This window comes from Pleuronectes platessa, chromosome 21 (genome assembly GCF_947347685.1).
Source record: "Pleuronectes platessa chromosome 21, fPlePla1.1, whole genome shotgun sequence".
NCBI classification, from domain to species: Eukaryota; Metazoa; Chordata; class Actinopteri; order Pleuronectiformes; family Pleuronectidae; genus Pleuronectes; species Pleuronectes platessa.
In genome coordinates this window covers 7,541,193-7,553,421 of record NC_070646.1, presented here as the reverse complement: position 1 = coordinate 7,553,421, position 12,229 = coordinate 7,541,193, and the positions used below count along the sequence as shown (strand labels likewise).

General features: G+C 41.2%; 1 protein-coding gene across 1 annotated transcript; it reads right to left on the bottom strand.

Moving 5' to 3' along the window:
• Window positions 1-485: 485 nt before the first annotated feature.
• Window positions 486-7,829, bottom strand: zgc:174164 (uncharacterized protein LOC570656 homolog). Its single transcript, XM_053413678.1, has 22 exons — window positions 7,608-7,829; window positions 6,917-7,023; window positions 6,752-6,828; window positions 6,589-6,664; window positions 6,429-6,505; window positions 5,775-5,967; window positions 5,631-5,693; window positions 5,390-5,461; window positions 5,132-5,301; window positions 4,925-5,015; window positions 4,177-4,310; window positions 3,870-4,041; window positions 3,388-3,477; window positions 3,089-3,284; window positions 2,849-2,960; window positions 2,472-2,652; window positions 2,269-2,355; window positions 2,077-2,182; window positions 1,513-1,642; window positions 1,294-1,393; window positions 1,159-1,196; window positions 486-1,046 (listed from the first exon to the last, which is right to left on the bottom strand). The coding sequence occupies exons 1-22, from the start codon at window positions 7,672-7,674 to the stop codon at window positions 923-925; spliced, it is 2,463 nt and encodes an 820-aa protein (XP_053269653.1). The 5' UTR covers window positions 7,675-7,829; the 3' UTR covers window positions 486-922.
• Between the last annotated feature and the right edge of the window lie 4,400 nt (window positions 7,830-12,229).

Genomic DNA, 12,229 nt, shown 5'->3' with positions numbered 1-12,229 from the left:
ATCTGAAAACGTAATAATCCCAGTGGTGGTTTCACTTATAATTCCCGAATACTGTAGAATAATGGGGCAGGTACAGGAACATGTCAGAGCCTCCCTGAGAAACATCAGGTTTTTGAGATTTCTTCAGTATTGAAACAAATTCTTTAAGAGTTGTCAGTAAATCCAGTCAGGCATGTCAAAAACGAACTCTTGATAGTCAATTCGGCATTCCTTAAATTTTTCAAAATGTGAAGATATTCAGGCAAACTCATATCTTTGGCCTATACTCAATATCTTTTTAATCTGTTTGGCCAATTGTAGAATCACTATCTGATGAGAAATGCACTTTTACTTTGTCTACCGGCTACAGATGAGCTGTGTCCAAGAGTATGGGCGGTGCTAAAAGTAATTTATTCTTTATTATTATGATTCCTTGAATAAATTAGTCACATTATGTCAATAGCAATTACTGCCAAAATATGTCCTTACTTGATGATATACTGTCCTTCAACTTTGTGCCTGTTATTTATTATCATTACTATTACGTGATGCAAACTAGAGGTAATGTTGACAGTAAAAGTACAGAAAATGTATTACATTTCCAAGAAACTCTAAACAAACTCCCTTATACATTTTTTTTATTACAATTAACATCCATGAAATCAAAATCTTTCAAATACTTAATAGATAATTGAGTCACAAAATATTCACTCATTACATTTTAAATGCACATATTTGCAATATCCGATGGACAGGAATCTAATAAAACACACTTATACCGATCCAAATTTACACATCTTACAAGCCTCCACCATTGCGTGACTACAGTCGACACAATAAAGGTGCTATTGTCACAGCAATTTAAAATGGTCCCTTCATATAGTATTAAGCGGTTGTACACTCAATACAATAGAATATTATTATTTTGTATATAAAACGGGTATCAATTCGGCGGCTGCCTGGCTGGGATTGGTCTGGGCACTCCGGGGCCCTGCCTCGGAGCTGCTGGTTTTGCAGGGGCAGCGCTCGTTTCTGAATTCCAGTAATCAACTTCTCCATACCTGAAACTGAACACAGAAATTCGGGTAAAACTGTTACAGGTTTGCCTTTTTCACAAAAGATTATGCATGAATACGGATTGAGTGAAAAATACATTTAAAATCAGAAATCAGTTCATACCCAGAAATCGGAACTGATGTAACCGATGGATTTCCAGGCTAGAAGGAAATTAAAAGTGTGTTGTTATTATTGATTTCCCTCTTTTATTTTGGGCTGTCTTCCCTGCAGTGATGGTTGAGAATCTTTTTTTTTTACCTCATTATGAGGAGTAGGTGCTGGGGGGTTGGTTGTGGCACTTGTTTGAACATTTGTGTTTTGCTGTCCATTTGCATTTCCACTTGGAGGACTACGTGGCCTATAAAACAATTTAAAAAAAAGGTACAGAAAAGAACTTATTAGTTTTTTCCATCAACATTAAATTATAAAACACTGCATCTGCATTATTGAAATGTCGAAACATTTTGTTATGTTTACTTGCGGCGTCTTTTCAAGCAGACATCCAGGGAATCTCTCTTGAAGAAGTAGAGCAGCGCCAGAACCAAGAGAACCACAAGAGGAACCACCAGCAGGAAGAAGATCAACAGGCCGTCCCTGAGGGAGTGGTCTGATGTGGACGCGGTCGCATGCGAAGAGAGAAGAGTGTCATAAAAAAGTGTCAACATGTTTTCATAGCAAAGTCCAGAAAATTACAGCAATAATCTTTTGCAGTGACTTTGGGCTTTGAAGGATTCCCCCCCCCCCCCCATTTTCAACTACATGAAAACACATCATGCACGAGCCTTCAGAGGTATATACCACTAATGGTGGAATAACAACCAAGTGACATAGATCCTCCTGGCAAGTTTCCGTTCCATTAGTATTATTGAACTGATCTAAGACCAAAACACACAGACATCTGGGTGCTTCAACGACAGATATATAGGGAAGCACTGCTGCTGCTGCTGATTAATACATGAGCAATATGAAGCCCTGATGCAGGATTACAATAAGCCACACAATCCTCAATTAGATGAATTCATAGAATCCTTTCAAACACACCTATCTGAGCGGGACCACTGTCTATGCTGCCGCCTCGTCCTGACTTGTCACAGTACGGTGGCGCCCACCCGTTCTCACAGTGACAGTGTCCTTGGTCGTTACAAACCTGAAGGAAGCATCACAACAGCGAAGTCAGACTTGTTATTAGCGGCTGGTGATCGAGTAAACAAAGTACAGCAAATGCAGATTTACCCCTCGGCCGTTGCAGGTGGTCTGAGCGTCACAGTCCAAGTTGGGCGACAGAGCAGAGGCGTTCACACACTTGAAGTCCACACAGGTCTGAAAGAGAAGACGTATAACTCACAAATAAGATGAATTATTATGCGTCATCTTTTCCACTTTCCCAAAGGTAGATTAATTGGAATCACATAACTTCCCAGTAAGAGTCGGCTTACCTTTCCTTCTGCACAAGGGCTGCCGGGGTTAACGTAGGCAGGATCTAACACATCTGTGCCGAGGTTGAAGTTTGCATTTACACAATTATGGCCTTCAACTAATTGGTTGCTGACTTGGGCCCCAGGAGGGGGGGAATTGGTGTCCACGTTAGTGCACTGCACTTTCCCACACATGGAGTGTCTGTAGAAAGAAATTTGCCACTACTGTTAATGGGCTAAAGCTTACGAAAAAATGCATCCTTTAACCGACAATTTAAGTTACATCATATCATTTAGTTAAAAATTGCCATCCAATGTACTTTCTTACATTCCGTGTTGATGTGACAATAAATTATTAGAGATCCATTATTTACCTTCATAAAAAGCTGAGTACTTACTCTGGAAGACATGCAATGGGATCTCCTTTGCTGTTGAGGCCACAGTTTCCAAATTTGTCTCCCTGAGTATTTGCATGTCTAAAACAAACATCTGCCGCCTTTGTAGCTTCATCTGCAGCAGAGAGAAATAAAAACCAAGATATAAAATATTAATGACAAGAGAAGTGGATTAGTGTATTGGTGACCACTGTGTGATGTATTCCTGACTGGATAACCCATATAAGGGATTGTTTAATGTACCTGGTGCAAAGAGATGTTTGCACTGATAATCATACGTCTGGCATCTGCCGTCGTAGCAGTATGCAGCATTGTTTTGGCAAGGCAGGCTGTCCATGATGTAGAAGTCATCGGGACAGGACCCACTGTGGCCTCTACAGTATTCAGGAAGGTCACAGGAGTTGACAGACTTCCTGCACGGGGTTCCAGCAACTTGGATCTACAACAAAAATCCGTGCAAACAATGTTTTCCCAAATGCAATTTACAGCTTCTAATTCACTGTAGTCCTCAGCTAGACAACTTCGTCCAGCACAATGCTGACCTGACAGTTGTCACAGCAGTCTCCCTCAGCGCAGGCGGCCCCGCCTGTCAATTTGCAAGTGGCAGCATCACAGCATTTATTCTTGCATTCCTGCACGAAATGGAAACAGAGCAAAACTATGCTTACCACAACACTAACAAGACAGAAAAAGCACATGACTTTAAAAAGGCCCAAACATTTTTTTTTCTCGTTTAAACTCCTTGAGGTTGTAACATGACCATTTCTGCGTTACACCAAAAGGTTTCTCAAATACTGACATCATTCATTTGAAAATGTCCTACACATGTTTAATACAAGAGTAAAGTCTAAATATCTTCTCTACAGCTCATTGCAACTACAATAACTGCATTGTTGTAAGTGATTCTTGTATACATTCATGTCTGTTGGTCGTTGGATCAGAAAAGTTGGCATGAATTTGTAACGCATGAGAGTACAAAGTGTCAAGTTGAGTGTGTGAGTTTATCTGGAGGACAGTAGCCTACCTCCGGTTTTCCACAGTCACACTGTTCTCCTTTCTCAATCCGGCCGTTGCCACATTCAGCGATTCCGATCACATCTGATGGCGAGGGCTGGTTTCTCAGACACACGCCTCCTCCGCCGATGACCAGCCTCTCAAAGTCTTGTTCGCTGCAGCTGCTGAAGCTGGTGGCACCGCTACAGGGTAACGGGAACAGACATGGATGGAAATGTCCATTTGGAAAGGCACAGAATATGCATTGTACTGTATGTACATACTGTTTTAACTTTTTAAATTTTCTGTCAACTATATATTTTGGGAAGATATTTTACCTGGCACCAGCACTCATAATGCAGCTGCTTCCATTGCATTTTTGGCAGCTGTCGTCGTGATTCATGCCCAGGTTGTGTCCCATCTCGTGCGCCACAATAGTGGAGAAGAAAGGCAAACGAGTGTCTTTGCTGTACTGTGAAAACATACCCACGTATATTCAGTGTAAATATCCTCAGTTTATATATCTAAACATATGATCCAGACATGGGAATTTAAGTTATTTATCAATATTATTAAAATGTTGATTGAAAAAAAGAAGAAGTTTGTTTTTGCATGAGTCTTGTTCAGTTAAAGAGAAAAACTGCTTTTTGCTTGATTTATTTAATTAAAGTTATACCAATAAAACAAGTTTTATTTGATGGTAAGAAATGAAAAGATGAGAAGTTTCCTTTCTATTATTAAAATGAGTTTTGTACATAGGTGCTCTTGTTCTTAATTTACCAGGAAGTAATTGCTCCTCCCAGCGTGACCTCAATCGGGAACAATAAACACTGTTATTCCAAGACAGGAGAATTTAAAGAATCTAATGAGACAAAATAAAATGCCTCGTCATGGAGCTGAGTCAGACTGTGTTCAGGTCTTACCGGTTTGATCCTTCGGTTATTCACAGCCTCTGAAAATGAGCCACACTAATAGAGCTCCCCATGAATAATGCAGACTGTATCAGTTTCTACACAAAAGCTCATGATGTCAAAGCACCATGGTGTCTGCTGGTGATAGACGTTTAAAAAAGGAAGTCCAACTAACCACGTTCATTCCTCCGGAGGTCGCTACGGAGCAGACGGTGCCCACGAAGGCCATGCCTAACACGTTCCCATAGGCTGAGCTGGTCTGACCACTGAGAAATTATATAGAGAAATGAGAGATGAGTAAAGTAGCTTGTGTCAAAAGTCGTCGACGGATGGCGTCATGTTGTTTAAAAACAGAAGAAGACAAGTAACAGGCAGTACTCACACGATGAGTTGACCAATGTCATGCTTGATCTTTGGTATCAGGGTATTCTTCCTCCACTTTACAAAGCGGCCCAGCACGTCCCCTGCAGAGCCATCCAAACTAAAAGGATTACTCTCTTTAAAGATCTCCAGGCCCACGAGCACCACACGGATGTTCAGGGGTTTGTAATACTGGAGCGGAACAGAAAATAAAAGCAGGCGATTTTAGAGAGATTGACCCAAGATTTGGCGTGGACGTTCTTCCTACTTCGAATCTCACCCCGTCCAGTAGATTCGCAATTTCCACCGTCTCTTCTCGAACAGCCGTCTCATTCTTTTGCTTTAAATTATACTGTCAACACAGTGAACACACAGATTAAAACATAATTTCAAAACAGCCATACATCCATAATGGCGAGTTGATCTCCTATGCAATGAAATCCACATGGGAAAACAACTGCAACATATGTTGGGTAAAGAGACATTGCTCCACATTCACAACCAGGTAAACACACACCCACCCTGAGATTATCGACAACCAGCACCAACTCCACATAACTGGTTTGTGGTAAAGCGCGCTTCCTCTGTGAAAACAATAGACAGTAAACAAAAGAGCTTCAGCCTCCATCCACTTTAAAACCTGTTCAAACTGTGAGCATCCCAACCCGCAGCAGAGATGTCAGCGATTGACCAGGGTCAAAGGCCTCGTGGCTTTGCCTGGACGCCTCCTCGTGGACGACCCCGCAGATTGCGGACTCCGACTTCACGTCCCTCAGCAGGTAGAGGACGTGCTCATTGGTCGCAGACCGGGACAAAGGCTCCAGCCCGTAGGTCTCGTTTCCAAAGGTGATCACGCCCCTGCAGAAGAGGAATGAAGAGCGTAAACACCTTTAAAATGTGTGAAGCCTAGGGTGTGTTGCTGTGATCCCTTGACTACGAGCAAAATGTACGCATTGAGTCACAGGAGGATACAGGTCGCCTCGGTTAGGTTTGACTGGGAAGTTAGTTCATGGAAAATTGCTGAGACGTATCATACAAAATTGATCCGCCTCAGATTTGTGAGATGTTTTGGATCCTGCTAACAAAGAAGTTTAAACCTGCAACCTTCCTTCAAGTTTTTAAAAACTAATGATATGACATTTCTCGGGACAATTATGAATATTGAATGATAGGAAAAGTTTTGTCTCGATATCAGTTTGGGCCATATCGTCCAGCCCTATTTGAAAAACTCTGTGAAATCATAAAAACATGACAGCATTCTACTGAAATGTTACCACAGAATCAGAGTAACTACAACCAGCGAGAGTGGGGAATCAAACCTGAGGCCGGAGCACGTGCTGAGCGCCACCGTCGAATCCTCATATCCCTCCACCTCACCATGGTAATAGCAATGCACCTGGGGAGAAGGGACATGAACACAGGTTAATGGTTGATGTTCAAACCAGCCCCATAAACCAGAATGGCCGAGGGTCGACTTACATGTCGTTTTAATGAGGAATTGTGTTCACCAACTGCCTCACGCCAACGCTGAAGAAGGTTTGGGTGTAAAAAGTCTCTGAGAAGAAGAAGAGAGACAGCATATGAGGGTGTGTTTGATCTGAAGCTCTAACAAGATAATGGCAGAGCTGTGGGTGTAGGCTACCTGTTGGCTTTCAGATGAAGCAGGTGCCGTGTATTGTTTATGGAGAGTGCATACGTTATCCTCTCATCTCCATCTTTCTGAAATGGTTGAAAAGGAAGGATACTTAGTGTAGGCGTACAAAATGCAACATAAAAAGATAAAGAAATCAGGGTTTCTGGTACCCACCTCTTCAGGCTGTGGCGGTCTGTTGAGGCTCCTGGACCTTCTGTGAATCACCTGAGGATTTACAATGGAGTACTTGGCAAGTTTGGAGGTCAGCTCACTGGAGAGGTCTGGAAGAGAAGTGAAAACACAAAAAAACTGTAAAATATTGAGAAGTTAACTCTTGAATTTATATATATCTAAATGTATGTTAATTTTTGTAATGGTTCTGTTTGTGTGTCTGTGTCATGATGCTCTAAAGCAGTGGTTCTCAACTGGTCTGGCTTCGGGCTCCACCATCACCCATTAATGGCAAGCCGTGACCCAAATCGATGAAAAAGTTCAACTTCTCAAATGTATTGAATGAAAGGATGGTGCAGTTTGAACCTGAGCTAGTACAGAATATCACAGTATGCAAACACACACAAAAAAAAAACAAGTTTAATGATTAACCAAAACGACCAGCAGGTGGCGATGCTAGAGAAGGAAATATTCCCTTTTATACTCAATCAGCTGCATTTAGAATCTAAAGACAACGTGACAACAGTTTATTATTTATTCAAATAAAACAATAAAGTTTACAGTTTAGCAAATGTAATTGTGTTTTTTTAGGTTGCAATGCGTTGCGCTCTCAGGGCCACCTGAGGAAATACATGAGAATGAAGAAAAGACGAAACACCAGTTCAAAGTGAAACCCAAAGCAGCTGATTCTCACCTTTGTTGTCGATCCCAGAAACGAGACACAGCAGGACACAGATGATCGAGATGTGTTTTCGGACCATGATCCCAGTTAAAGGGTGAAGCAGCTAAAACACCAGTAAGATCTACAATTATGTATAAAGTTAAAGACACTAAAGTCCGAGCTGTCGCTTCGTGCTGCCGTACAGGTGCGTCCTGTTCCTGGTGGGTGTGGCTAAAGACCGGTACCCGACCCACACATATCCTGTCCAGCAGGAGGAGCCCTAACAGAGGTCACAACAAACAGTGATGGATGAATACACTATTTATAACCATCTTTAATGAGCAGTTTTTTACAGAAATAAATGAAATGGTACATTGACAGACCCTTCTTGTCCAGACAATAAAAACAATAACAGAAAAGAGTGAGAGTGAGAGAGGGAGCGTGAGAGAGAGAGAGACCGAGAGAGAGAGAGAGAGAGAGAGAGAGAGAGAGAGAGAGAGAGAGAGAGAGAGAGAGAGAGAGAAACAACTTCAAATTCAAAGTTATGTTATTACAAGAAAGAAAACAACCATGACATCAGTGCAACAGTTTAAAATCAGCATGGTATACTACAATTATTATAGAAGTAAAGAATATTTGTATACGGCTGTGAGAAATTATTGTAGTCACTACTAAAAGGAGTCATTCAATCTAAATGATTAAAGTATCATTTAGATCAGAGTATATTGAGGTCATTAATACAGGCTTACATTATGTACAGTGGATGAAGGTGAATGAAGAATATATTTACAGGATCGATAGCAGCAGATAAATAAATACAGTAGCGTCTGAATGAATATATATGCACCAGATACATATACATACAGATTATGAACAGTTAGGTTGAATACTGATGATGAAACAGTTCCAAGTGACTTTCCTCTGTGAGTCCAGTAAAATGTGTTAATTGCTAAATCCCGTCTGTCACTTTTCATAGACATTTTCTTTGGTCGATTCGATCAAGTTTAGGATATAATCAGTAATGTGGAGTTTCCCAAAAGGCACTGGAGAATTTACATTAATATAGAATAAATAATCAGTTGTTTCAATCTGATCATTGCAGGATGAGCAGTGAACTTCTTTCACTTTTGGTGCAATAGGGAACATAGATAAGCTTTTTTAACTCCAGCAAAAAAGATATTTGTTGATAAGCGCTTGTGGCTAGATACAGCTTAGTGTTAGTCATTAGTTGGTCATTGGTTAGGCTGCCCACAATAAATGGCAGTGAATGCAAAGTCCGCATGACTGTTGAAATGTATTTTATTACTCTGAGCAGTTTCAGTTTTCAAGCTTATCGCCTCCTCTGATATAAATGGGGTGAACAATAATAAATTGAAATACCACTCGGCTGCAGCAAAACTTATAAAAAACTATCTTAAATGTGACTCAACAGCTCACTGATACAGTTTAATCAACAACTGAATGTTATAACCTTCATGAAGGATGGGATTACTGCAGGAATGCTGTATGAGCCTGCATTAGTTTGAGCTAGGTGTACCTAATAAACTGGCAACAAAGGTTGTGCACTGTGTAGATCAGAGCTGCATTTATTTTTGGTATGAAGAGAGAAAAACCCTTTGCTTAGCAAACTGAAAATCTATTTTATCAGACTCTTAGCACAGGCTCAATTTATCTGAAGCCTTATTCTACTCAAACAATGATTGTCACTAAAGATTTGAAAAAAATTAACTTCAAATGAGATAAAAATAACATCAAAGTAATAATGTAACTTAGGACTGTTTGATGTTATAAGAGATTAAAGACAGCCTTAGCCTTTAGTGGAGATCAATGCTTGTGAGATCATCCAAGGCATAAATACAGACCTACAGTTTTTTACCTCAGTTGGTTTAGTTAACCTACTCGATGATTATCAAGTTGACAAAACCTCGACTCTTTTGAGAAAACATTGCTTACAGGTAATGCTCACCCTTAACAGCCATTAACAGGTTAGCTTTCTCGGCTAAGGCTATAACAAAGCTCAACATTCAAGTTATCTAGAAGCCTAAGGAAATTTAAAGAATAAATTGACAGATGATTAGCTGAGCTTGAAACTGTCCATTAACTCCGTGCATGGGAACTGGCATGGGTCAGGCTTCGCGAAACAACACCTGGTTTTGTGTCTAAACTTTGTTTTGCCAGTTGTGAGAGTGATGGAATTTGCCATCGGAAAAAACATCTCCACCCGGACGGCATCTTACAAGGTGACGAAGTATCTGGGGCAGGGCGCCTTTGGCACGGTCGCGGAATGCAAAAAGGAGACCACCAACGAAACGGTTGCTCTGAAAATCTTCAGAAGCAAGGAGCAAATTCGGGTAGCGAGGATCGAGGTACAGTACAACTTCAGTTCATCCATTGTTTGACTTTGTTTAACAACTCAACAGCACATTTCATTCTCCTACAATCTCCTTCAGGAAGACTACCTGCGACAGCTTAGAGAGCTCGACGCAGACCAGTTCAACATCGTGAGATTGAATGACTCCTTCGCCTTTGAGGGACGTTACTGTCTCGAGTTCGAGAAGCTGGATGTTGAGCTTTTTGATTTCATCAGGATGAGCCCAACTCGATTTCTGGATTTGAAGCAGATCCGCCCGATTCTGCAGCAGGTTTGTGTTCTTTTCTCTTTTGTTTTTTTAGCTGCCATCAATGATTTAGTTTTTCTTGACAACATGAAATTGACAGTAGAGCTGAATTTACCTGTTTGTCATGATTTCAGCTTGCCACAGCCTTGGACTTTCTCAAGACTATAGGCATCACTCACGCAGATTTAAAACCACAAAATATCATGATGGTGGATCAGGTCAATGAGCCGCTGAGGGTGAAGGTCATCGACTTTGGCTTAGCCCTGAACAATCCAGCAGAATCTGTTGGTGCTACCATCCAGACCCTATCGTACAGGTAAGCAACCGACAACACATCTGTATATCTCTGACAGCTGTTGTTTGCTCTATTAAATCAAACAAGCCCTGTACACTGGCAGGTCAGGTGTTTACTGGTTTAACGCCTGCATAAGCATGCTAACGTTAGCATGCTAGAGATTTTGTAAAGAGTGTTGTGACAAGAATGACCATAATACACCGAACCGATATTAAACTGAGATATTCAAATCATTATCGTACATTTTTAATGCTTGGGATTGGGCCTTAGTTTGTCTTTATAACCTCAGTAATATGTTTGTGTTTCTCATCTTCTTCGAAGAGCTCCTGAGGTCTTGCTGGGAGCTCCATTCAACGAGGCCATAGATGTGTGGTCTCTTGGCTGCACTGCTGGAGAAATGTTTCTGGGCACACGGCTGTTTAACGCCTGGGACAAGTACGATATGGTTGGTACATGAATTCTACTTAAAACACAACAAACAGGTCAATTTCTCTCATGATGTTTTTGTATTTTTAAATTCACATCTGGTTAGAACAGGGACAGATATTCTCACCTTGTGTTCTGCCCACAGATGAAAAAGATTGTAGAGACAATCGGGAAGCCTAACCAAGAGCTACTGGCGGCTGGAAAGTTCACACATGACTTTTTCTGGCCCTTATACTGGAGGGGATCCACAAATTGGATATTTATTGTAAGCCATCAACTGTGTTATCAAAGTATGTTATCTTGGGTGATATATCGTCTATACCTCAAGTTTTTGTGTCTTTACTTTAACTTGTCTTTCTTTCATTTCAGTCATTGGATGAGCTAGGGGAATCTAATACACCCTCCAAAGGGATGAGTTACCTTGAGGGGCTGATGAAGGTACCACATATCTTTTGAGTCTTTCAACATTTAATTTTAAAAGACAAACATGAGGACAAGTTTAGATTTACTTACTGATTGGGTTTTTTCTCACCCTTTCCAAGCTGTGTCATGCATCCTTAGGAATAAGTGGTGATGGTGAGTGTGACCTGGCCAACTTCATCAACCTGTTGACACAGATGCTCAAGGTGAATTCCTCTGAAAGAATCACCCCCCGAGCAATCCTTGAGCATCCGTTTGTCACAATGAGCAACCTTCAAGGCACGTTCAACAACAGCCCCTAGTAAGTGTGTGCTCAGATGCTCTGTGTTCTTCTGTGCTCACAGGTAATGATACAAAAAATGACATATTTGTAGATGAAATTGTTTGGCTGAGCAACTGGTTGGTTTCCAGTCTGAAGTCCTGCATGGACATGATGAGCGTCTGCTGGGATCAGAGCTCTTCCAATGGAGAAGATGCAGCACAGACCACCCTCCAAACATCCCTAAATGAGGGGACCTCTACCAGCGCTGTCAGCCCAGCCAAGGAGGACCGCCTTGCTGGCGTGAGTGCTGAGGAGCTGTTCCCCTCACAGGCCTCCAGCACCAGTAAGGCAAAGAAAAGGAAAAGGAACGAATGTGACAACAGGTTGGTGTTTAAAATATCTCCCTGCATTGATTATTTCATATTGTAGAAGATCAGTTTAACACATTGCTTTCTGAGAGTTCTATGAGAAGAATCATAAAAGTCTCATCAACTAACTAACGAGCTGGAGCCAAGTGCATTTTTCTAAATGTCTAACCACTGCTTTAAAATCCAGGAGATCTAACAATTTTTTTGTTTGTTTTCAAAGCCCCTCGATGAGTCGACGCTAAAGAGGAGACAGACGTAACAACTGA

Coding starts and splice junctions, on each gene's coding strand:
- zgc:174164 (XM_053413678.1), bottom strand. CDS start 7,674: ATGGTCCGAAAACACATCTCGATCATCTGTGTCCTGCTGTGTCTCGTT. Junction 2,356..2,471: donor GCCCTTGTGCAGAAGGAAAG/GTAAGCCGACTC, acceptor CTTCTCTTTCAG/ACCTGTGTGGACTTCAAGTG. Junction 1,394..1,512: donor TGCTTGAAAAGACGCCGCAA/GTAAACATAACA, acceptor ATTGTTTTATAG/GCCACGTAGTCCTCCAAGTG.